Source organism: Leptosomus discolor, chromosome 1, assembly GCF_034619465.1.
Source record: "Leptosomus discolor isolate bLepDis1 chromosome 1, bLepDis1.hap2, whole genome shotgun sequence".
NCBI classification, from domain to species: Eukaryota; Metazoa; Chordata; class Aves; order Leptosomiformes; family Leptosomidae; genus Leptosomus; species Leptosomus discolor.
In genome coordinates, this window is record NC_141391.1 from 208344876 (window position 1) to 208370436 (window position 25561).

Here is a 25561-nt window from a genome sequence, read left to right on the forward strand (position 1 = left end):
GCACTTCTGATAAGTGAGATTTGGAAAGTCAGTCACCCTAGGTGCTTTTGCATAAAATGATCTCCTCCTGGTTGCACAGAAAACCAGATTGCTATTTCCATCACACTACCTCCAGCTGCAGCCGAACTCTGCATTAACACCTGCCTTCCAGCCTTCATTATTTCTTTCACAGTTACTCTCTTCACAAATAGTCCAACAACATGGAGCCCTCATATCAGTCTTTGTTTCAAACAGCCTCACTTTAACTTCTGGGCCCAGATTTTCCTTTACTTTGCTGTTTTTCGCAGCAAAACAAGTGTACTAGCCCTCATTGAAGTGTGCTATGTAGCCCAGAGACTGCTCTTTTCTACTTTATATTCTGAAAGTCTAGCTAAACACAATGATATCAAACTATAGTCTTGGAGTGATGCTGTTTATAGCAGACTCTGCAGGTTTTGTGCCCTAAGCAGACAGCTCTGCTCAGTGTGTTTGTGTGGAGCTGACCAACAGTTTGTGCCAGTTTACTATTCTTTTCCTTAGATCCACTTTGTCAAGCCAGATATAAGCTTCCCCAATCAGTGTCTTTTTCATAAACTTCCCTCCATTGGAGACAAGCAGAATCTGGGAAAATAATAATAATAATAATAATTATCAATGTGCATATTAACATATTGCATTTGCTAGCAAACATGAAAGATTCAGAAACATTGAGCTGTGATTTGGTACCCACAGCAGATAAAAGAAACAGTGACCATAACCCTTTATATAGTATCACCTTCCCAGTAGAAAGAGAGCCCTATGAAAATTTAATCTTCCTCATCTTCTATTTTATTATCACGGGCTGTAGCAACTAGAAGATGACAGTCCTGAACTTTCGTGAGCAATTTGTTCACCTGCTGGTTACCAAAGACAAACACAAGGTCAAGTTTTAAGTTACAGGGTAAAGCTTTATGCAAGCAAAGCACCAGCTTTCTTAAGTGTGTGGGAGTGAGAGGGTGCCCTGCATATAGGCTGTAACTCAGAGTAGACTGGTGTGTGAAAGTCCAGAGTTTTGGGTTTTGACTTCAGCAAGTGGTAGTCTAACATAAAATGTAGAGTTAGTCTGAAATCTCACTCCTGCTATGTCGCTGCTGAGAGCCACAGCAGTGCGTCTGGTCTTATGGCTTTTGCTTGCCCAACCTTGGAGAGTGGGAAGGGCAAGGAATAGCCCTGGCACTTATGTGAGCTATGCAGGCTGGGTGTTCAAGACTTTCCTTGATGAATCATACAGGCATGTGTTTTCCAGGCAAGCAGGTTCACACCATGCAAGCAATAGACTTCTCTGAAGGGCTTGATTCATTCTGTGGATCTATAGGTTCATTCTACGTGTTTCTGGGAAAAACACATTCGATAATAAATATACTTCAGAGGGTGAGTTATAGTTACACATTCAGATAAATTTTAGCATTTCTTAATTATTGAGTAACTGAACTAACAAGATCATTGCTTCTTTTTTATCAACTTAAGTTTTTTTGATGAGAAAAAGAACTAATGAAAAATTTCATTTCCATGATAGGATTGACAGCAGGTTTGTAATATTCACAGTCACTGAACAGACCTCTGGCAATGAACAAGGGAGGTAACTGATAACAGCAGGAGGCTGTCACCCTCTATGTGAACCAGCAGGAGAGAAAATAGGACATTTTGTTGCTTGCTTTCAAGGATCTAGGCTAACAGAAGAATGGCAGAACTCAAGGATTTCATACTCCACTGAGGTGCTGGAAGAGACCATACGGCAGTAGACACGTAACAGAACTGCAGAAGAAATAGAGTTTCCAGTAATGAAGAACTTCAACATTTTTGTAAATTTTCCATTCTGATTTGGAAAACAAAATTAAAAATGCAAATTTACATTACAATGGAAATTCAAAATTAAAAAAAAGGGCGGGGGGGGGGGAGGGGGGAAGAGAAATGATCTTTCCAGTTCCCTGTCCAATTTTGATATCAGTTGTCAAGTAAGGTATTTACCCAGACAGCTTAGACATCTACATGCCCATTAATCAACAGAGTTGAGGAGGGAAGATCAAATGACTCTTATGCACTGAGCTATTAGGGAAATCCTTTCATCAGAAAGGCTGTTCTTGGGGAAAATGGGCAGCCTGCTTCCACTGCTGGTGGCTTTCTTGGACAGTTGGTTCAGTGTTTCATGAAGAAATGGGCAGCCCAGAAGCTGGCAAGTCAAACCAGAACATCTGTGAAAAACATTCTTCTGGGTTTTTCTGATTACCCTCACACAGGAGGTTATGTATTTCTAATAAGAGCAAGCCAGTCAGCCAGGAGCCAGCTAGGGAACAAGGCAAAGGAGCCAGGATCTTAGTTCTTTCCAGAAGTGTCCCAGGTGGGTTGCCAAGGAACAGGGAAATCAGGGAAGCGAGCAAGCAAGCTGCCAGGGGCTGAGGCAAGTGCCTGTCTGAAACATGTCAAAATGTTTTCTGCAGAATGTTTTCATTCTGACACATCAACAGTTTTAGGACAGAAAAAAATTCTAATGAATTTCTTGTTCCTTCACTCCTCCTAACTGGATCCCTAGTATCTGTCTTCTGTAGCTCGTCTGTCTCTCTGCCTTGTTTCTTCCCTGCTCTGGGCTTTAAATTCCAGATTTGTTACCCTGAATCAGCTAGTCTCGGGTTCTAAACCTCAAGGTGTTTTTTTCCATATTCCCAATACTCTTGACCAGACAATTCTAGCTTTTCTTCTCTCTTCTTTTTCTTTTTATTCTTTTTTCTTTTTTTTTTTTTCCCAGTAGCCCATGGTACCATTTTTATGGCTAATATTCACAGCTCTTGGTGTTGATTTTTACAGTACAGACCTTTGTCCTAATTTCTGCTTCCAGTAGGTTCTCATATTTCTTTACAATGTACCTTCTATGATTATCATGTTTGAACTCATCTTACTCCTTCTCTCTGATCTTATTTCCTCCCTTAATCTCCTAATTCTATTTTTATTCTACACATTCTGGTTTTGTTTTGTTTTCCTCTCCCCAAATGTCTTTTGACAATGTCCGTCTCTTTGCCCCTAAATGCGCATCACTCAAATTCAGCATTCAAATCAGCCAGCTTCATGCTTTGCCATAAGAGCAAATTGCCTAAGTATGAAGAGTCATAAGACAGATGTACTGAGTCAGATTGAAGATCTCTCCAGCCAAATATTCTGCTTCCAAAAGTGTACAGGGCAGTGTATAAGGCACAATATAAGAACAGGACAATCATGTAGTGACACTTTCCCAAAATACTTGTGATATCTGGGACATTGACTTTCTGACTCACAAGTAGTATGTTTGTATTTAACAGACTATGAGGTATTTCAGCCATGAATTTGTCCAAGAATTTTCTCCAGTTACATTTTCCATGAAAATATTTACCCTACGCAATACTATGACAAAAGAAATTTACAGTTTCTGTGGCTACCTCCCTCACTATCTGCATCCTTGATGGCTTATTTATCCCTAGGACTCTGTTGATTCTTCCTTACTGGTCTACTCACCCCTTATGATTTCCTCTTTGAATCACCACCAGTTCTTACAGGAATTTTGGTTCTTAAACTCTGGTAAGACTTCATTGACCACTGTGGATTTTCCCAGGTAATATAATGTCTCAAATAGTCTTTTACTGAGTCTATTGAATCAATAAAGATGTTAGGACACCCTAACACAGGGAAAAGAGTATCTATTTTTGTTGGCCTTATTTTGTAAGGAGCAATCATTTTGTCTTTAATTTTAATGACACAACCAATAAGCCTAACATAAGCACATAGACAATCCAGTTTAACTTTAGTCATCAAAATGTAGCTGGCTTGTTTATGTTGGTCTTCCAGATTTAAAGGTACATTAAGTGGATGCTGATATGTCCAACAACTTTTACTGCTTACTTTGAAAGTTAGTATGCAGATACTCCTGGAATTGTCCATCCCTCTCCACTGACTAGAGGAAGCCTGAATGTCTGGTTTATATTAGTTATCTGCTCATGTGAAAGTAAATGACTGTAGGCAAAGTGAATCCTACATGTCTAAAAAAGCACATCTGACCAAATGATCAAATCTGTGTAAGCAACTAAAACACAGGTGAGGGACTATTCCTGAATCAGTTCCACACATCATTTGATGTGCCACAGACTGAAAATACCATTGTCTCCTTTACAACCTTTCAGTGTGCAAACATTTTTATAAAAAAGAAGCAGATCACTTTTGCTCTGTGCTTTATGAGGACGTTTAAGGATAAGTGAACTTAATTTAAAAATATGGAGTATTTAAGTTAGATATTACACTAAACTTTCCAAATACATAGAAAAGTATATTTGAAAGGCATATGTAACTTCCTTCTCTAGCAGGTGTTAAGAACAGATCAAGTCTAAAACTTTCAGGCCTGGTCTTGGCATGGGGTGATGGATTAAACCATCTTTTGAAGTCTCCTCCTCCAGCCCAATATTTCTATTATTATTTAATTGTGTTATTTCCTTTGCAATTTTTTTTTTTTCAACAAACAACTGGGGTAGAAGATTGATCTCAAATGCCCATAGCACAGCATGGACAACATCCAAAATTAGGTTTTAATAAAATGCAGAATTACCTGAAGAGAATGCCCAGCAGGACTCAAGCTAAATCTAAACGTTTCATTGAACGAAGGCTCTCGGTCATGCCTGCACACCCTGGTTTTCTTCTTAATTACTCTCTTTTGGGTAGAGATATTGACAACATACAGCTTCACATACAGGTCTGGGGAAGAACAGTTCAACGAGTTAAATACAGACGCTTTTAAATAATCATTGTTGCTAATGAGTTCAACAGAGGGGAAGAGTTGCGAAGAAACAGCATGGTACTTTACAGAGCCGTGTTCTGTTCTCAGTCACATGATGTAGAAATTGAATCACCCCACTAAATCCAAAGGAATGACTTTGTGTTTACAATGCTGTTGTTAAAGGAACAAATACCTTGATGTCTTCATATATGTATGAAAATATTATTATTAACATAAGGTTTTAATTTTTAAAAATATTTTCACCAAAATATAATTTTTCACTAGATATCATTGTTCTTTAATAATCTAGGGAGTCATATTTTTTATTAAAGTTTAAAAAGGATTAATTTTTAGCAATCAAAAGTAAATTAAAAAAAGGATTAACTTCTGAGAGTTAATTTGCTACTACAAAACGTTTTTACTGTCTTTAAAGTTGCTCATAGGTGAAAAAAAAGCACTTCAAAAAGAATCTTATATAATATGTCATTCTGGCTAAGAAGCAATTTTCTTTCCCATTTTAGTGATGATGTTAAAGGACTTCAGATGCATCCTAGTTAATGTTTTCAAAGTATCATTAAGCTGATTTCTGTGTGATACCTGGTAGATGATCTGGAGATTTAAATTTGTATGTAATATTTCTGCACTGAAGTATTTCTACTATCAGCTGTTCTCCATCTGTCTTCATTTCCTTCTTTAATGCAATCTTGATTTCACCCATGACCTGTGTTTTACCTGGAAAAGCAGAAGAAGCAACCACCATTAACATAAAAGGAAACTGAAAGTATTTTTCTAACTTGGAAAGAAGTAGTTTTCTGGGTTTTTCTTTAGTTTAGGCATTTTTGTCTTTTTTTTTTGTCTTTTTTTTTTTTTTCTTTTTTTCAGGACAGCTTAGAGTTTTTAATCAGGGGTGTAAGGATAATTACTGCTTGGATGAACAACTGGGAGATACGTGTAGTATGCTTATATAACTAGATTATATACTTCAGAATGCATTTGCTTCAAAGGAGCTTTTTTCCCAAGAATACAAATTTCCTTAAGAGTCATTACAAGTCATGTAATGGTGACTATAATTCACCTTTACAGAAACTTTTACTACAAGATTCTGAAATTATCTCATTAAAAAAAAAAAAAAAAAAAAAAAAAAGTGAAGAAAAAAAGAAAAAGAACATTCAATATAGTGGTAAAAAGTAGAATCCTGAAGGGCAAAACTTTGGGGAAGTTAGCATTTTATTTGACCTGCTTAAGTGTATGGAGCAATATCCTTCACACAATTTAAAGGGAAGTGCTCACCGTGACCTTTAAAAGCAAAGGTGATTTCCCTTCTTATGTAGGCAGAAATACAGGCCCATTATTCCTACACTGTATGGATTTCTCTCTCTGTCCAGAGATGGGGTGAAGGCACAGAATGAAAAGCTGTTTTGCCTTTCCCTGCCCATCCTTCCAGTCTTTACTGAAGGCAGGCAAAGTAGAGCAAGGCTACATCTTCTAAACAAGTATGGTGGTGTAAGCAGAACCCATGTCCTCAGCTCAATGCTGTCTATAATAGCATCATGTCATAATGGGGATTGTGCTTCTATAGCTATTGTCATACTACTGTAAAATATTATTTCACCTTCCTCTTCTCTTTAGACATTAGTTAAAAAGAAACCAAACCGTTATGCCCCTAGGAGTCTTTATTGCCTAGTTTCTGGTGCCAGTAGGCTCAAGCTTTAACGCATTACCAGGAAATTCTAGAAGCTAGTGCCAAGATGTAAGGAGCAAAACAACTCTGCAGAAAGTAAACAACTATGATACATCTGGACAAGATTCTCTCTTAAAGAGTAGAAAGTTACCAAGTGGCATTTAAAGATTACTTACTTGTATCACAAATGTAGAACTGAATTTGAATATTCCTCACTAAAAATGCCAGCTGTTGTTTCGCAGATATCGATGAGCAATCATACATTCTATTGTTTTTCCTACTTAAAATATTTTTTGAGATTATGAATAAGAATTTAATAACAAATAATCACAGCTACAACCTGTGCACCCAACCCTCCTCACAAACTGAAGCTGGAATCTGACTTTAACAGTTACAGTCAGTAACAAAATTGCACTTGGGCTTCAGCAGGGTCAGCATTTCACCCATAGTTTGTGAGGTGGGAGAGGACTTGTTGGGAGGCCAGTGATTCTTTCACCATATTTAATCATCACAAACCCCTTTCTATAGGTTTGAACATGCAATAATAGCATCTTACTTTCTGCTGTATGTTTGTGCAAAAGAATGGAGCCCTCATCTTGTGATGGCAGCAGCAAATATCATCAGTTGTTGGATGAAAGAAGGAAAGGCCAACAATGTCCCCATTGTTATTCATTAATCTGATATAATGCCCTTTTTCTGGAAAGTGCGGAGTGCCCAGTGGCTCTAGTTTGGATAAGCTCTGTATTTTGAACGACTGGAAATAGATATAAGAAAAATTATAATACTTCCTCTGCTCTGTGGATAAACTACCAAAATCACTGATGAAGACCTGATGTACCTGAAAGGTGTTGCATAAATCTGCTTTTTGACCCATATTTGTTCTTGGACTGACTCCAATGCTTGACCATGAAAAAAGCCCAGCATGGACAGTTGTAGCACAAACCTAACATCGGTCTTAGGCCGTCTTTATTTAACCACAGCCTTTTCTGTGAAATACGCTTGCCTTAGCTACTCTACTTATTTCCTCTCTGCTCTTTAAGGTCTATTTGCAACAGCTGTTAGGACCTCCTCTTTCTTCATTGCCTTAGTACCTTCTTTTTCACTTAGATGAGCATTAAACCTAAAATGAGATCTGGTGGGTTAGATGCTACCTGTGATGTGAGCTAGAAAAAGGGAGAAACGCTTCCAGTAAATTAGAATGCATTTGAAAATTTTGGCACCATTGCTCAGCATCTGGAAATTTTCCATGGGCTACTCTGTATCCCCAGATACTCTTTACTGAAAACAATCCCGCTTCACTATTTGAGCCTTATGGGGAAAAACAGTGATCTCCAGATGCGAGCATGTGAAGCATGGAGCTCTCTTGTGCTTCCATAATAATTTTCATTTGTCCCACAGGATGCAGTGAAAAGGCTTTAACACCAGCCTTATGAAACATTGCGCTAAAATAAATCACCGCTTCAAAACCTAGCAGAATTTTGAAGACTCCAAAGGGATTTCTATTCCTGCTATTGCTTGGCTTGTCCCCGCTTTCTCATGTATGTTCACTACATCTTTCCTTTGGCAGGCATGTAAGAACAGAGTAAATGTACATTAGTTTGTGGAGTTGATTCTTTAAATGGAGAGATACACTGATGAGGGAAGTGTTAATAATGAACAGTCTATAAACTGTTGAAAGAGTTGAGTGATATGACAGGAATAAAGTTGCTCAGGGTGTCATAGGATTGGATGACCCCGAGGATTGCTTCGGTAGGAATAGCTCAAAATACAGTGTCCAGTCACAGCCTTTTGCATTTTTATGTAAGTTTAAAAAACATCAATCATAAGTGATGTGTGAACAGAACTATGTGTTGTTTTGGTACATTGGAAGACGATAAACAAATGCTACAATACGACTGTGAAAAAAGTAAATACAGCAAAACGGACGTTGCATATCTTTCTAGGAAAGTACTAATGCGGCTTTCTAAGACACTAGAAAATAAGTTGTAACTTGACTATCAATAATTGTCTCAATAAAGGTGAATTCCAGGTGAAACAGGCAAAACAGGGTCATCACAGTGGCAAAGAACCATATAGTAAAGCACTAAAAACATACTTTCTAATTTAGCCTTGGAAAGAAGAAGTGGAAAAAGATGAAATTGTTTTTTAAAAACATATGATAGAGTAAAAATTGAAAAGGATAATATTTAAGCTGAATTTTTGTGCTGTTTTACCTGTTACGGATATATCAAATGCAGACTTACTGATGTACGGCAAGAGGACCACAGGCATGCACAGCAGCATTGTGTTCACTTTAGGAGCATGTTAACAGTAACTAATCAATTCTTAAATATATATAGCTATGATTAAATACATTACTGTTATTTACATGACAGTACACCTCTTTTTAGGGGACCAGATTTATTAAAAATACATCAACAATTAAAAGGTGATAGTTAATTAACTAAATTGCTGCTAAGAAGTCAAGGGGTTTAAATTTGCTATGGTGATGGCAACATAAGCTGTTGCTCTCATAGAAGTGTCACACTCTGCACTGTGGAAGGTTAATTAACCTTTCTGCTACTAGTCTTAAATGATGCCTGCTGTAAATGACAGGATGTGTCATCTGCACTGTTGTAGTCAGCTTCCAGGGACTGATAACTATGGATTGTGCTCCCATTCATTTTTGATCAGAAATTGCCCAGGAGAGTAGTAAATAGTTGTCCCCCATCGGTCTGTGTTATTCACATTGCTAATTCAGCAATGAATTTAAATGAGCAGGAAAATCTCACTGGACAATCGCAGGAATTTCATTCAGCTCAAATACCTAAATGTAAATTTCTGAGTTAATTTACATATTTATTTCAGAATAAGTGGAATTGACTTCTGAGATTGACTGTCTATTCACGTATGTGGATCAAGTGTGAGTAGGTTTAACTTAGAAATTTAAATATAAGATGCCTAAATGCTGCTACCCTATGAGCATCATACTAGAGTAATTTTCTGAATGGATGCCAGTTGGCCAGAAAACAGGATTTAGAAAATACGTAACTAACATCTTGTTCTGTGGTTGTGTATAAGTTAGTACGGTTCCTTCTGTTCCAGAAGAGTGACTGGAGATTTTAGAGCAGTGGAATTAGAAATAAAATAGGAGGGGAAAGAAAAAATTAGAAACATTTCCTAGCATTTTTCTTTCCAAATGAAGTTTATAACAGAATTATTGTTTCCAAAATAGGTAGGAAATGCTCTTCTGGAGCTTCAGGAATCATACACTTTATGGTCAAGTATTTAAAATCACAGAAAAGTCCTTCTGAGCAGCTTCCAGTGAGCCTGGCCGACTGAGTGTGACAATGTTAATTTTAGGTTGTGGTGGTGGGTTTTTTTGTTGTTCTATTTTTCAGTTCCTTACAGCCCAGATCATCCTCTTACTGCTCAAAGAACTCAGATGCTGGCAAAAATAAGCAGGACAAAACAAACAAGAATCCCAATGAAATAAAAAAAAACAACAAAACCCCCCAGCTTTACTTTCCTACACTTTACAGCTACAATCTATAGGACTAGCATGCCTTATCTGTCATGTATATAGAAGAGGAAGGAACATAGAGCTGTGGTTTGTTTTAGCAGGATTTCTCCTCTTATTTTTCCTTTTGTGTGTGTGTGTGTTCAGAGAGATGGCTGCATTTAAAGAAGAATACACTGTCTTTCAGTGTTTATTTCTACACTTTCTGATTATGAATACTCATCACTTGCACTTTTCTGAAAGCACTCATCCCAGAGAGCAGTCCCAGGTTTCTAAATGTTGGTGCAAAACAACAGCTTGCTCTACTGCTGCAGACAAGCCCCTTCAAAGGAGACCAGACCTATCCACACCGCTTTGCCATTAGCCCTGTCTTCTGACCTCTATCTTGCCTTGTGGCAAAAACACAAAAGTTAATTTTTTTGTGATATTTTAGTACAAAGTGCCTCAGAAAATTAGAGTTGTCTTATTGCAGCATGGTGATGGTGGTATATAGATAGCACGATTCTGCCCTGGGGGATGGCAAAGGAAAATGGAGTATTTGGTGGTGCAGGGCCAGCTGTGTTAGTGCTGACAGTACTAACAAACAGGGAAACAGGGAAAATAGGGAAACAAACATGTCCTCCACAAGGCTGGGAGATGAGCAGGCTGTCTCCTATGTTTTGTCTCAGAAAGAGAAAATCAGACTGTGCTAGAAGAATTCCCAGGATAAACTAAAATAATTCGATATGGAAATTAAAAAATCCAGATCAAGGAGTCAACCAAGGAGAGAAATTATGTGACAGTGAAAATACCAGTTATGAGACTACATGATGCAGCTCTGTAAATGTTCTCTTGAGGAAAGTTTGGGAATAAGAAATCTCCACAGATTTTTGCATTACTGGCTTCTAGTATTTTGTACTTGTATTTTGCGTGAATGTTCCCCATGAGCAAACTGAAGTGAATGAAATCTATCTCCCAACTTATCTTAAAAGCATGAGTATAACATGAAGTAATGTTTCTTCTGAATGTTACATTTATAATTCTGAAAGAGTAAGTAATAAGTCTCAGAATTTCTGTAATCTTTCAGTCTAAGATGAAGAGATGAGTAATGATTAGCATAGTGTCAGCATAAGCTTATGATCAGAAATAAAGACTTCTTTTGCTAGAACTAATTTAATTTCCTTAGGTCTTTATCTGTTCTGATACCCTGAGAGATTAAGTTAATGAACCTGTGAGAGCTCTGTATAGTGTTTATTGACAGAATACAGGTGTTTCTTTGAAGTATTTTATTTCTGTTTGTCTCATAGTTATCTAATGACCAGGGCTTGGTGCAGCTATAATCATCTCTAGCGCTGTGTAATGAGACATCATGTCTTCCAGAAATAAGCAACTCAAATCCTCCTTATGTAGCTATATTTCTTAAATAAAGAAAATCTTGGATTCAGCTATATGAGGGTATGCTTGCAATATTTAGAAAGCTGGAATATGTAGTAATATGTCATGAAGTCCAAAGAATCCAAGGTGGGTTCTTGAGAATTTGATTTAAAAAAAAAAAAAGGAAGCATTACAGCTCTAAAATATGGGATATGATTAAAGAGAACCCGAAAACATAGGTTCTGTCCCAAGATCCCCATCCATTAGTAGCTTTCTGTGATCTTAGACTTCATCTCTGCGCCTAGTCTCAGAGGAGGAGATAATAACATCTGCTTCTCTAAGAGTTGCTTGGATTTAGTAGCTGGGATTTGATATACTCTAAAGAGAGAGGCTTTGATCATGTAAACATAAACAGGAATCTGGTGTGTGATCCCTAATCCCATGAGAAAACACAAAGACTTAGAAAGGCTGGTGAGGACCTATGCCACTGTTAGGTATTCCTCCACCATAAGCCATGAAACTTGTGCAGACTTAATTTTCCGTCTGACAGAGTGCTGCTGTAGCAAGAAATATGTTTCTGCTGGATTCCTTTAACACTACTATGAGAACCAGAATTCCATCCTCCAGCAGACAGCTGTGCTTCTGGAAAACAAGATAATATCATCTTACTGCAATAAATAATTCAGTATTACTGCAAATACTACCCATTTATTATTTACATTTCAGTATTAGAGTTAAACAACTCCAATTGAAGGTAAAGCAAAAGGTTATTCAATATAATTTAAAAATTAAATATACCAAGAATTCAACATGCCAGCCAGAACCTTCCAATCTTTTGTAAAGTAAACTTTCTTTCTTTCTCTTTCTTTCTTTCTCTCTTTCTTTCTCTCTTTCTTTCTTTCTCTCTTTCTCTCTCTCTTTCTTTCTCTCTTTCTTTTTTTAATATCACACCAGTTACTTGCAGTACCAGCTCTTTTTATTCATAATGCCTTTCATCCTTTTGATAGGACATGAGGTACTGGAAAAGCTATTGTAAAACAATAGTGGATGAGTTTATAAACAGTGGCTCCCAGTGTTTGCAGGATCCAGCCTTTACTGTCCTTTTGATTTTTTTTCATTACCTTCTTTTTGTCTTTCACCTTTCTCCCACATATTTCTTTCTCCCTGAAAACTGCCACAATTTTCTCTGTAGGCTGGTTTTAGCCTTGTGTTCCCCACTGTGAGAAAAACCAGACATCTAATATAGTCTTGACTACTACTTCCTCCTGTCTCACAGTGCTTTAAATAGATGTTGAGTTTACTCGTATAGGACTGTCTCAATAAATATCCTCTCTGGCTCCACAGATGAGGTTGAACACAGGTTCTGAAATTTGTTGATCCTCTTGCAACTGGATACCCAGTCTGCCCTGCATGGTGTTATCAACCCCTCATAGGACAAACTAAAGCTCAGAGTAAGGCTGTCTCTTTTTTCCCCTGTTCTGAGGAGGAGTTGCAGCTGCTGGAGGTCCCTGGTGTGTGTTCGGAGTCTCCTCTGATCTGCCTACATGAAGGCAGGTGGTGTAACAAATAAAGGGCTCAGGTGTTATTACAATTTATTCCCTCCCTTACCTGATGCATGTAGGTATACTCTGTGCAGGCAGTTGTGCTCCTCTGAGATGGCAAACACTATCGTTTTGAATCCTGACAAATGGTTTCCCTCTGGGATACAGGGATGCTTTGCAGTGGGAGCAGGCATGAACTGAGCGAACTGCTCTGTCTTTTTCCTTCCCTCTCCTTAGCCTGAAGATGTGAGCTGCTGTGAGCAGACTGTATAATAATATCTCCCTGTCTGCTCTGATGTGATGTGCATGCAATCATCTAATGAGGGAGAGGAGCAGAAATAAGGAACTTTGCTCACAGCAAACACAATTTACAATTTTGTGGGCAGTGAGAGTGGCTGGCTTTAAGGTTCAGGCATAGGAAAAACCTGATGGTTTTATGTTATGATTCTTAGAGCTAGCAGGCTCACTGCCTGCAAAATTTTGAATATACTAATGCAGAAATTTAGCCTGTATGCCCAGAATGCTTAGTAGGATTAAGTAAAGAATATTTGAAGGAAAATACTTTTCAGCCTTTATTTTCAGATGAAAAAAAAAAAAAACGTTGCACAAAATACATTTTGAAAACACAGAAAGCATTTTGCCTGTTAAAATTATTGGGTGTGAAATATTTCCCAGAAAAAATATAATCTCAGTTCCATTTATTGGTCATTGAGTGTGTGTGTGCCTTTTTCAGTGATTCAATGAATTTCTTTTAAAAGTAAAAAAAAAAGAAAAAATAGACAAAAAATAATGCTGACTTTAGACTGGTGCCATGTGTAAAAACTTTCAGCCTGAAGTAAAGTGGTTTGTGGGAAAACAACACTGATACTTCACACCTGCTCAAATATGAAAAACAAAAGTCATAGACATGTACAAATCCAGTTTCAACTGGCTTTATTGTTCTTAGGTGGCATTCTAAAATGTTGTAGGAAAAGGTTAATAAGGAAGTAGGAAGAGGCAATGAGGCAATAAGATTAGAGGGGATGAATTAGAGGAGAGAGTTTCACTAGTGTCAGAAGCTGCCCGAGCCAGTGACCTAAAGGGTAGTACAGGGGATCAGAGTTTTCTCCAGAAAGATTTTTTCAATGTTTTAGTGAGACTGGTCACTGTGCTATAGAGGCATTTGGAACAAATGGATGGAAGAGCATTAGAACTGCAAATATTACATTCAACCAATTTAGGTGATCAGAGATGACTATAGAGATTGCTTTTAATGATGAACACAGACTACCTGTATTTGACAGATGGTAGGCAGAAGGGGAATAGAAAAGGGGAGAGGGAAGTCAAGAGATTTATAGAACTAATTCACAGTACATCCTACTGAATATCTCTTATTTATATTTATTTATACTTATTTATACTTCTGTGGAAGGGAAATCTTATGTTCTAAACTGATTATTCTATCAACACCTTCTCCGTAATTCGTTCAGATACCAAAATTCTCCAAAATTTAGCTTTGGTTTAAGATAAAAAACTAATTAATCATAAGAAAGTTCAGGTGTCTAACTCAAACTCCTTAGACTCTGTAGTCATAGGGATAGCACCTCCTTAAACTTATATGATGGATAAATGCCTTTGGGAGATGCCTGCCTTTTTTTTCAGTGACAGTTGAGAGGCAAGGTTGTGGCTTTGATTTAGAAACCTGATTTTTAAACAGTGAAATTAGGCTAAAAGTATCAAAATGCAAATCTGCAGCTCTATCTTTTTGCATAACTTCAATGAGAGAAAGCTAAAATGATGGTTGAAATTATTTTTTCTATTTTAATTGAACTTCAAAAATAGGTGCAGCTTGCATCTGAAAAGGGGAACTACGCAGCCTGATGTCTCAGAAGGCAATACTGTCTTCCACCACCTTTGCTCCCTTTCGTCCTCACCATAAATTACTGCCTAAGCCTAAAAATAAGCCGTCTTTTCACAATTTTAGCATCTTACATAAGAAGACATGTCAGACACTGCAGATTCAGCTGAGTAAAAGAAGGCTTGCCACAGCACATCTGAAATTTTAATGATGAAAGGCACACTTTGCTCTGGCTTTCGGATGGACAAAAGTTCATACAGGGAAAAGAAGAAAACTAATGTCATACATACAGAGCAACCTGAACCTTGATTATTTTAAGCCTGTTCTATTGCAGCTTTACCAAGGAGGAAATGTGTTGCTAAAGGGAGCAGAAATTTGCAAACTGCCATTAAAAGTCTGTATTTGACATAACCACAGTTCAGTAAAGTATTTTGCACAATACTACAATAAACTTTGTGTAATAGAGCATACATTTTCTGTTAAAGTAGGACAAGTCTGCATGCTCTTTTTCCGTGTCAGTATGAGAACATAAAATGGATTTTACCTACACAAAGACAGGGAGGATTTTGCTAGATTTTGCTTAGGTTCTCATTTAAATTATGACAGATTTTAAGCTACTATCCCTCTACCGTGGCAAATATATTTTTTATCTTTTTTTAGTTTTGATATGCAAGTTTTTGAGAGTTTGACAATATAGTCTGAAACGACAAAATCCCTTCGGAGCCAACCTTCACTTTTTCTGTGCCAAAATAATGCAAAGTTTACACCTTCTCACTCCGAATATATATATGAAGATGTGAATATCACAACAGATTTATTTATTCTTTTTGTCTGCTTGATGTCATGAAATTAGACGTTCTGGCTTGAGCCACTAGAACCCCCAGGAAATGGATTAAAGTCCATTTGTCTTATATTACAATATGATGAAACTATAATGGAAATAATATGAGCACTTTAAGATGAGTGAAAAGACTTCCATGGACAGTAGCAAGCAACAATAGGAAATTTACCCAAAGATGTAATAAAGAGGATCAAATAATTACAAATATAGTTCAGAAATATTAGGTAGCACAGTATCAGAAGAGGAAAAATTAGATTGCTAGATAGGTTTTCATATATTATTTACTTTTGTGAATCCAACGATTCCTTTGAACAGAACATTTTATACTTGGGAGGTAAACAAACTTTCCCCAATTTAAATTTGAATACACAGAATACTTTGAAAATATTGTAAGAACAACGTGTTTCCTAAGAACAACAGCTGAAAATGAAAGCAATGAAACCAAAGTACTTGAAGATTGCATTTCTGAAAATAATTGTTCTGTTAAGAAACCTGCTGACTGCTTGAGGAGCAGAGTGACATGGAAACAAAGTTTGTTTATATAATTTCTGCCAAATTTGTAGGTCAGACATAAGGAAAACCAGCCATATCGCATTTAGATTTAAACTAAAGAACATGTTGCCGTACAGAAACACCTAGGAACTCCCCATTTGCTTTGGTAGATAGTGGCTTAGGTGGTGATTCCTTTTAATGTTTTGGATGTGTAGTCTGACAAAAGAAAAAAAAAACCCAAGCCTCAAAGGTAGACGGATAAAATTCGATGCACGTCTTTAAAGAATTTAGATCATTAGAAAGATAAATAGAAAAACAGCCTAAGGATAAAGTGCTGATTTCAGGAGTAGATGTTACCTACACGTCTAATACGGGCTTGGTTTTACTAGTAACCAAACTGAAAATAATACTGTTGTTTTCTGACTTAGTAGTGCAAATAATAGAATATTTTGATACTTTCCCTTTGTCATAAAGCTGTCCTATCACAAGGAAGTATACACAGTGAACAGGAATTGGTGGAAGAACCACATATGGTGTGTTTTCATTCCAGTTAGTTTGGAGAGTGGCTCATTGCACATTTACTGCACAGACAATAAGTACTGAGCCTGCACCGTTAGTGCAGTGGAACAAGCTGTTTCATTTCACAGCTTGGCCAAGTCATTTATAGCCCATAAAAAATTACTTAACACATGGTGGCATATGTAACTCTATAAAGCTTTCTTTGAGAAGGAGGAGGAAGATGGCATTTGTATACACAAATATATCCATACACATACTCAAGCTAACGCAATATGTTAGCACTCTTGTGCTATAAACCTAGTAGGAACACTATCATGGTAACTGATGAAAATTTTTGGTAAGAACCTGCCTATTCATTCCTCACATCATGATTTCCAGATTCCCCCTCAGATTTATACTGCAGCTCTGAGGCTCTTCAGTGAAATATGCTTAAAGTCTTGCTCATACCTCGCTGGAACTACACACTGGTGAGCACAGTCGTGTGTGTGCTGCACAGCTTGGGTACCAGAGCAGATGCTTCTGCACTGACTGTTCATGTGGAAGACAGGTAATGTCATTATATTAATAGATTTTCTTTTGCATACCTACATTACCTGGTACAGGGGTAGCAGCCCGCTGTTGAGATGCTATTTCTTTATCATTAAATAAGAATGATTACTGAAATAATTGTTGCTAATAAGACTACTAAGTATAAAAGTATGAGAAATTGCATATTCAGTGTGATAGTAAGAGCTGTGATAATTCTAACAAAGCTCATTGTCTCTAATATAGGAGAGAAAGCCAAATCTGTCTTCCAGAGTGTTTTGTGGCTGGCTGTAGAGAACCCAGGAAATTTTAGCACAAAATGAATACTTGTAATTACTACTGGGATTCAACTCCCTGCATAATCTGTCCAACAGAGCAATAAGGGATGATCCTTTCCATTAATCAGGATAAACATGGAATCAGCTCAGTCAACACTGGAAAAATGTGTTAATCCAAATTTTGCTCAGGAGGGGTGGACAGAAATGTTATGCAGAGTATTCCACAGTATTATACAGAATGCAGAGTTCTACAGTCCCTGGGGGACTGATGCCTGGAAGCATTTTTTACAGTAATGTGGAGATGGTTCCTAAAGTTGTTACATTTCAGCTCCTGCCCAGAGTGTTTTGTTAAATGCATATTTATTTATTCTTTAAGTTTGTAACCTCCCATCAGAAATCTTTATAGTATGAAGTACCTGCTTTTCATCAAAATACATACTCTACATTTTCCCTCTCATTTAGCACTGAGCAGTGCCATTATTCTTCATTTCATGCAATGCTGATTCCCTCAAACTGCTGTAATAGACATATCCTAAAGTTGGTATTTCATTGCACTGCTGAACTGATGTATATGGTTAAAGTCCACAGAGATATATTTGAATAAAAAATTTCATATAAAAACCTAGAACAGAAGAAGAAGTACCAAGACAGTACAGCAGTTATGTAAATGCACTCATAGAGCTGTGTGATGAAGACTGAAATGATGGAAAGAAAAAGAGAAAGGGAAAATGTTCTCCTATTTACAGTGTTCATGAAGTGGGAAGAAACCTGTTAAGTAAATGGAACTACACATCACTTAAAAACCAATGGAGAAACTCAAAATGATAAGTTCATGTTCCAAGTGGACAAAATGACTCTATAGAAGAGGTCTCAATCTTCTAGGGGTCTGAAAACAACAAAAATACTTCTGAGTTGCTGAACTTTCATGGGGAATAGGGGAGGTGATGGGAGTCCTCTTATGAAGAAAGAATAGCTGGGAATTATGGATTTTAGAAAAACAAGGGCCTTATGTTCAGTAATGGGAGAATGTGATAGATTGGTAGCAGAGATGCAAGGGAAAAAAGTTTTATAGTGCAAGACTGAAAATTTTCCAATATGCTGACCTAAAGCATTTATTCAGGACCATGAACAGAGAGAGAAAAAGTCAGAGACTGATTCCTGGAAATCTCACATCTCAGATGTGAAGACCTCTCCCTGGTGCCACACAGAGGTGCTCAATTCCATGTTCTGGGAGCTGAGAGTCTGTCCTAAGTAAGGGGTCTTGAGGTTATGATCGGTTGGCCTTCATCTAGATTTGACAGCAATTCCACCTGAACTGGGAAACTTTTCTGATGAAAGTTTTCTCAAAACTATGTATTGTAGAAAAGGTGAATCGGAAAAGACACGTGTATTTGTATTTAAATATGTCTGTCTGTCTGTCTGAGAAACTCCCCCTAAATTTTCTGAAGTCACTAAAGCAAATACCATCTATTTTCAGATATAAAACAATCCAACCCTTTTGTAACCCATTAAAAATCTTTTTTCTGCTCCTGGGTAGTGCATATGCAGTAGGACTTGTCTAATTAACTGAACCTTTTCCATAATGAATACAAAGGATTATGTCATAGCGAGCTAATGGTCTGACAGGTCCTGTAGTTTTACTTTCTGGCAACTGTCTTTAAACAGAAATGAGCTTTTTTTTTCTGTCTTCTGCCATAGTACGCTGAGGCTGCTTTGAGAGTTAATGCCTCACAGACTTTATGCACTGAGGTTAACACTCATGATTTTATCAAGAATCTCAGAGATTTAGTGATGCTTTGTTGGTCGACTGTTGGAGTCTTGATGTAATTTGTATTTAAAAATTAAAGCTATGCGTATGGGAATTGAAACAAGTCCTCACAAACTGAAAATGCAACAACATAGACGCTTTGCATAACTCGATTTAAAACTTGTCTGGTGGTTTTTGAAATGTACCTGGCACCTGGAAAAATATTATTACTGTTGTATGCTCATCATAAATTTGTAATAAAGTATAGAAAACATTGTATTTGTGATCATCATTCCACTACCTGCAGGAATTACACAGGATCCCTTTGTTTCAATTTAGGACAGAAAGAAAAAAGGTTTTCTTCAACTAAAAAATGAAGACAAATTTTAGGAGAGCAGAACATACATGGTCCTGGATTTGGAACTTACTCAGGAAGCATCCTCTACTGTAAGAGAGAAGATTGAATAAAATTCTGAGTTACAGTTCGAGTTTACATGAACTGAAGAAAGATGCCTTGCCCCGAACAGTCACTAGAAATAGAATATTTAAAAACTCTACAGTGCTGCCTTTTTAGAAACCCTAAAGAGATTTGTTATATCTACTGCTTGGAATTGGCTCAAAAATATGAAACTGCACTGTCCCTTAGGGTAGTGTTCATGACGAATGACTTGCTGAGCTAGTGTCAGGCCATGGTTAGTTATCACACCAGCTGACATGCTCAGCGGCACTAGACCAAACTGTGTGAAGAACACTAAATTACCACATGAGACTCCTGTTTTATAACCACACATAAGAACTAACATCAGGTTCCAACTTGAATGTTATTTGTGAACAACCTGATGCAAAACAAATTGTTTCTGTATCCATGAGGAAAAACAGTCTGTGTAGGTAGAATTTCTTACATAACATCAGTCTCTTAATTTTTCTGACCTAACTAGGTCAAAAAAAATATTAACAGCTGTAGAAAATCTTAGAAATGTGTTTGACTGCTTAATATGTGTGCTGAATATTAAATGATTGAAGACACAGAAAAATTCATAAGATCTGGACTAGTTAGTAGTTCCCATCAGTGTTTGACATTATTTAGTGACCTGAACACCTGTTCACTGAGTCCCCAACAAAAGTAATTAATCACTAAGGACATAAGTAAAAAAGTAGAAATATGGTTTAAATATTCACATATTGAGGGATAGTTATAGATTAGCTCAGTAACAGTAACAATCAAAATAACTAAAATAATAATTTTAGTATTATGAATAATTTCAGATTATGATCTGCCTCTGGAAGGAAATTATGTTTTCCTAAAAGTCCACAAGGCAACTTCTTCAGTAGAAATGCATATGACTGGATCTGAATTAATCTTTGTAAAATTCAAGGTACAATATCTGGATTCATAATGTACAATTGACTTTCATTTGCTTCCCTGAGAATACTATCAAGATGCTCATCTGATCTGGAAAAGCCTACAGATTCATACTCAAAGACTCTACTATTCTGTCTGTTTTAATGGGCTTATTGACTGTGGTAGTAGTGCTAAATATTTCTGTAAAGTGATTATCGTTGTGAAAGACAGGGCTGCATGGCTGAAGAACTTGAAGACCATTTTCTATCTGAAGATATTTCAGCACATTTTTACCCCCTTATGACAACATGTGCCAGAAATGTCCCCTTGCATGCAGTTTCACAAGCAAAACTTTGGGGCTCCACTGCTGAACTGCAAGTCTATGAGTGCTGTTATATTCATCTTCCTCTCAGTGCTGAATCCACAAGGTTTCTGTACTGGCTTTTCCAAGGAGGGAGAGGCTTTATTTATCAGTCAAATATATACATTTCACTATCTTCGGATCTGAAATTTAAGGATATGCATACAACATAACTCAGGTTAACACTGTTTTTAACTTCTGTTATCATTTTCATTCCTCCTTTCCGATATAGTCTGGCTACAGGAAAGAATGCAGCCATTTAAATCCATGACTCAGAACCAAGAACATCATACCAATGTGGGAGACTGCAAACTGGATTCTGAAATAGCTTGCAAGACATCTAATTATCCTGTGCAAGGCACTCAACTTCAAATTTTGAAATAAAATTCATACAACATAGTTCAGTTGAATAACAGATACATCCCCCTACATTAAATAGAATTAAGCCTGAGATGCCCACCATGCTGTCAGTCAATAATCATGATTTCCATCAAAACAATAAAAATTTCTGCTTCAGGCCCTTTGTGATACATACTCTCAACTACTTGCACAAACTGTTTCTTAGGAGATTTTGATTTGCTTTCCTTAATAATAGTCATACCAGTGCTGGTTAGCAAAAGACAAAAAGTAAAAAGGATAGTATCATTATTTTCAGTTTAGAAGAAACTGAGGTTCCTTCTAAGAGCATAAAAAGTGGTCTAACGTCCAGCAGCAAAAATCATCATGTAATCCTGTTTTCTTTTTTAATTCTGAGTCATGTGGGATAGGATACAGTATTCTTTGCGCACCTATGTTTTTGAATGGTCTGTATTGTATGTTTACATTCATTATTCTCACAAAATTGTATGTAATTGTAAGCGGGTCTTCTAATCAGAAGGGTCAGGAGACTGCAGCTGTAGACAGTAACTTCCACTAAATCTGTATTGGTAATCTTCATTACTTTTCTAACCTATCTCAGGGAAGCACAAAGAAACAAAATAATGAGGAGCTTTCAAGCTCCATGCTGAATTTCCTTTCTTTCTCCATGTTACATATAAGCTGTAGCAAAGGAGCACTTTTTTATCGAGATTGCTTCAAGAGACATAAGGCACGTCTGCTACCCTGCTGAGCAGTGTACTTTCTGATTTTGAAAGCTGTTACGCTCTGAAAACTGGCACTGGTAATGGCAGAATTAACTCCTCTACTATCAAAGACAAAACTGATGCTATTGGGAACTACAAACACTGCTGCTGAGTCTTCCTCAAGGCTTTGCCCATAAAACCATCATCCTACTGCTCAGACAAAGGAAAGGCAAAGGAAAACTGGTTTGTTTATTTTCTGTTATTTAGCAAAGTCAATTTTTTAAAATAATCCCTTATTTACAATGCCAGATCTTGCTGGGATATGTAGTATAGCGAAATAAATGAATATGCTATCTATATGCAGTTACAGCAAGGAACTTCAAGCAATAGAACATTACCTGGGAGGAATTTGGGCAACTCAGTGGTTACAAAAATACTATGGAGTGTTTAATGAACAGTTGCAGCAGATTGCTGCTTTAGACTCTTCCTGGTGAGATCTCCCTTTAAAAAAAATAATACCATCCTCGGCACAGGTCTAGCTGCAAACAGCATCTTAATCTGTAAGTAGTCACTGATTCTTACTCATCTTAAAATGGCATAAACAGGTACTGGTGCTGAAAGAGCTGTCTTCACACTGTTGCTTAATTCTTCCCACACAGTTTCCCTGACATTATCTCTTTTAGCCATAGATATGCACAGCTGCCTAGTGAACTAGTTGGCAGAAATGATCCCACTAACTGCCACCTCACCCCCCCTTCCCCCCACAATGTATTGATTTTGTGTTAGTCACCCATCTTGATTCAGCACACACTTTATGCCACCATGAAGGATGAAATGAGGTTGAGGAAAGGAAAGAATGGCATTTTTCAGCAAAAATGCTGGTTTATGACAAAGTGTGTTTATGAAGCAATCGTAGACTAATAAGATAATTCAGAGAGGAGAGGACTGCTGGGGGTCTTCAGTCCAACCCCACATTCACAGTAGGTTTAAAGTCCAAATTAGAGCAGGCTGGACAGAGCTTGTTTGTTGAGTTCTGAAAAATTTCCAAGAGAGGTTCCACAGCCTTTCTGGGCAACACTACCCAGTGTTTAACTACACTCATGGTTTGTTTTTGTTTTTGTTTTTCCTTATATTCAGTTGGAATTTCCCTTACTTCAGCCTCTGAATGTTGTCTATTTCCTTTTTTTATTGCGGAGCTCTGAGAAGACTTTGGCTCCATCTTTTGTGTGCTATCCCATACGGTAATCTGCTACCCATAAAGTAGCTCATTTCCTGAGGTTTAAAGAAACCCTCAACCTCTCCTCAACGACACTTGCACTGACCCTTAACCATCTTATTGGCAGTCTGTTGTAGTCTGCTCAGTATCTCCAGTGGCCTCAAACCCACATTGTTCCGATGGGACCTCACAAGCACCCAGTGGAAGGGCATAAACCTTCCTATGACCTGCTCATTACATGGTTACTTTTGCAGCCTGATGATCACAAAGCCATTTTCCAAATTAATATTGTTTAAAGTAAAGTTTTTGGTGTCATTGTACCAGTGACTTTTTGAGAGAAAATCTGTTTTGAAGAGTGCTTTAAACATGTTCTGTTGAGCAGAACTGAGTGGACACCACACAATTTGAGTTGAGGGCATGCAAAAAGCTAGTGCTTTGTGGGAAAAGGACATTGTCTCCAATGCCAGCATTTCCATATTTTTAAAATTGCTTCGGGCATCACTTGTATGTTTTCAGTTTTACTCATTTTAAAGAAGTCTAAAGAATATTGAATCTGCTTCGTGATCCCTGCATTATTCCCCAACTGTTTGAAAACAAATAGTGGTACAAAAATCTCTTTTCATAGACCATCCATTTTACTGTCAATGGTAAAGAAAAGCTGCCTCAGGAAAAGAGCATTAAATATAGCTGTGGTCCTATCAACAAGTTAGCACTCCTGCATGAAAGCAAGTCTAGTTGTTTATTTGAGCGTTTTGCTGCAGGAGATAGAAATCATCAGTGCTCTAGCATGAATGTAAGCCCAGTTCTTCATTGTTTATTTTTGCTGCAGGGAGCTGGAGAGATCAGATGCACACATCTTCCTGATTGGCCATGTACAGTTGGGTTTGCTCTTTATATAAACGGAAGGTTGGTAATGTTTCCCAAAGGCTTCTAATACTGGGAATGTGTATTCATGAAGTGAGCGAGACTAAGCTGAATATGAAGGGTTTATATAAAGACAGCTTGGCAGTTCTCAGAAGCGAGCAGGTTTGCTTCTGTCTCTTTGGCCCAACTGTTATGCTGAAAGCAAAGAGAAAATGTAACAGCCTTGATAATTTTTGTCAGCTAAGTACAAGAGGTGCGATTGTGGCATGGGCTGTAAGCTTATGTGTAACAGTCCACTGGGAGCTGCGCAAAGTTCAAGGATACTTTAGTTCCTTGTTGCCATTCTCTAGGAAAGGCTAGACAATGAAACTTAGGCTTTTCTTCACTCTTCTTTTGACAGACATTTGGCCAGTTTCCCTGTGGGCTTCTCACTCCCCAAGCTATTAAAGACTGTGCTTCCAAACAGTCCCATGGTATGGCTTATGGGGATTATTTTATACCCTCTGATTAGTTCTTACATCAGCTTTGTCTCTTCTTCCCAGTCTCATCTTTGTTCCTCTAATGTCTCCCAGAGTTCTTTATCTTCCATCCTCTCAGCTGGTGAAGGCAACCCTGCTGGGATCCTTGTCTTCCTTCCATTAACAAACAGTTAACTAAATGTCTAAATACTGATAAGTTTTGAACCCAGAAGAAATCATTGAAGTATGAGACAGTGAACTTGTCTGAACTGTTGAGGATATTCCCATTCCTGTCCTAAGGCCTGGTTCTAAAATTATACAAGACCATGGTTTAAATCTGAGACAGATATTATTATCTTGTTATATATATCCCATTACCCAGTTGTGACAAGTATTAGGAATCATGTGTAAAAAAAAAGGAAGTTACTAATTATAATGTTGTGCTTTAATTTGATTTACTTGTGTTTCTTGTTGCTTTTTTTCCCTGAGATTATTACTGAGATTATGACCCTGTGTGTTCTTTTTGCGGTGAACTACAGTGAAGTAAACAGGGATAGAGCTATCTCCACAGAGGTACAGAATTCAAAGAAAAAACATACACCATCTCTTCAGGCAACTCAAGGCTTTTTGCCAGGCTCGCCTCAGGTCAACAAGGGAGACTGCTATCTGCTAGTGTGTATTGAGGGAGAAATTCTTTCAGCAAATACAAGGCACCAACTCTTCTGAGACACAAAACCAATTAAAAGGCAATCAGTAACTCCAGGCGCAATGAATCATGAGTGTTCCTAGTTCTTCTTTTTCTAATAAGCTTTGTGCCAATCACTGAATCTATAGAAGAATTCTGCAGGTTATCCATACCATCTCTATAGTGTTGAGGTTTTTTTACTCTTCCCAATGAGATTTGAAAGGTAGAGAAAAAGAGAGGATTAGTGTTGGGCCTTCCTGAAGTACAACCAAAAGAAAAACTTATTTTAAATTGATCCCTAATCCTAGCAGTATTCCTTTTGCCTTGTGGGGTAAAAAAAAAAAAAAAAATCAGATTGGTTGTCAACTTTGAATTTGGAGAACTGAAAGTATTAGGTTACATAAATGTAATGAAAACAGAATTAATATTTATAATCTAAAGATGTGCAAAATTGAAAATTGGTCCTTAATTTAGGTTTGTGACCTGCTTCAGTTTTGATCTTTAATGAAAT

The 25561-nt window shown here is 37.3% G+C and overlaps 1 protein-coding gene across 2 annotated transcripts in view; it reads right to left on the bottom strand.

Annotated features, from left to right (window-relative positions):
* Window positions 1–459: 459 nt before the first annotated feature.
* Window positions 460–25561, bottom strand: part of PCLO (piccolo presynaptic cytomatrix protein) — a 382319-nt gene continuing 357217 nt past the window's right edge. For both annotated transcript variants that reach the window (XM_086474501.1, XM_086474492.1), the window contains exons 24-26: window positions 5348–5482; window positions 4583–4728; window positions 460–600 (exon numbers count right to left, since the gene is read on the bottom strand). In XM_086474501.1, coding sequence (XP_086330627.1) covers window positions 460–600; window positions 4583–4728; window positions 5348–5482 — 422 coding nt within the window. The remainder of the gene's footprint in view (window positions 601–4582; window positions 4729–5347; window positions 5483–25561) is intronic.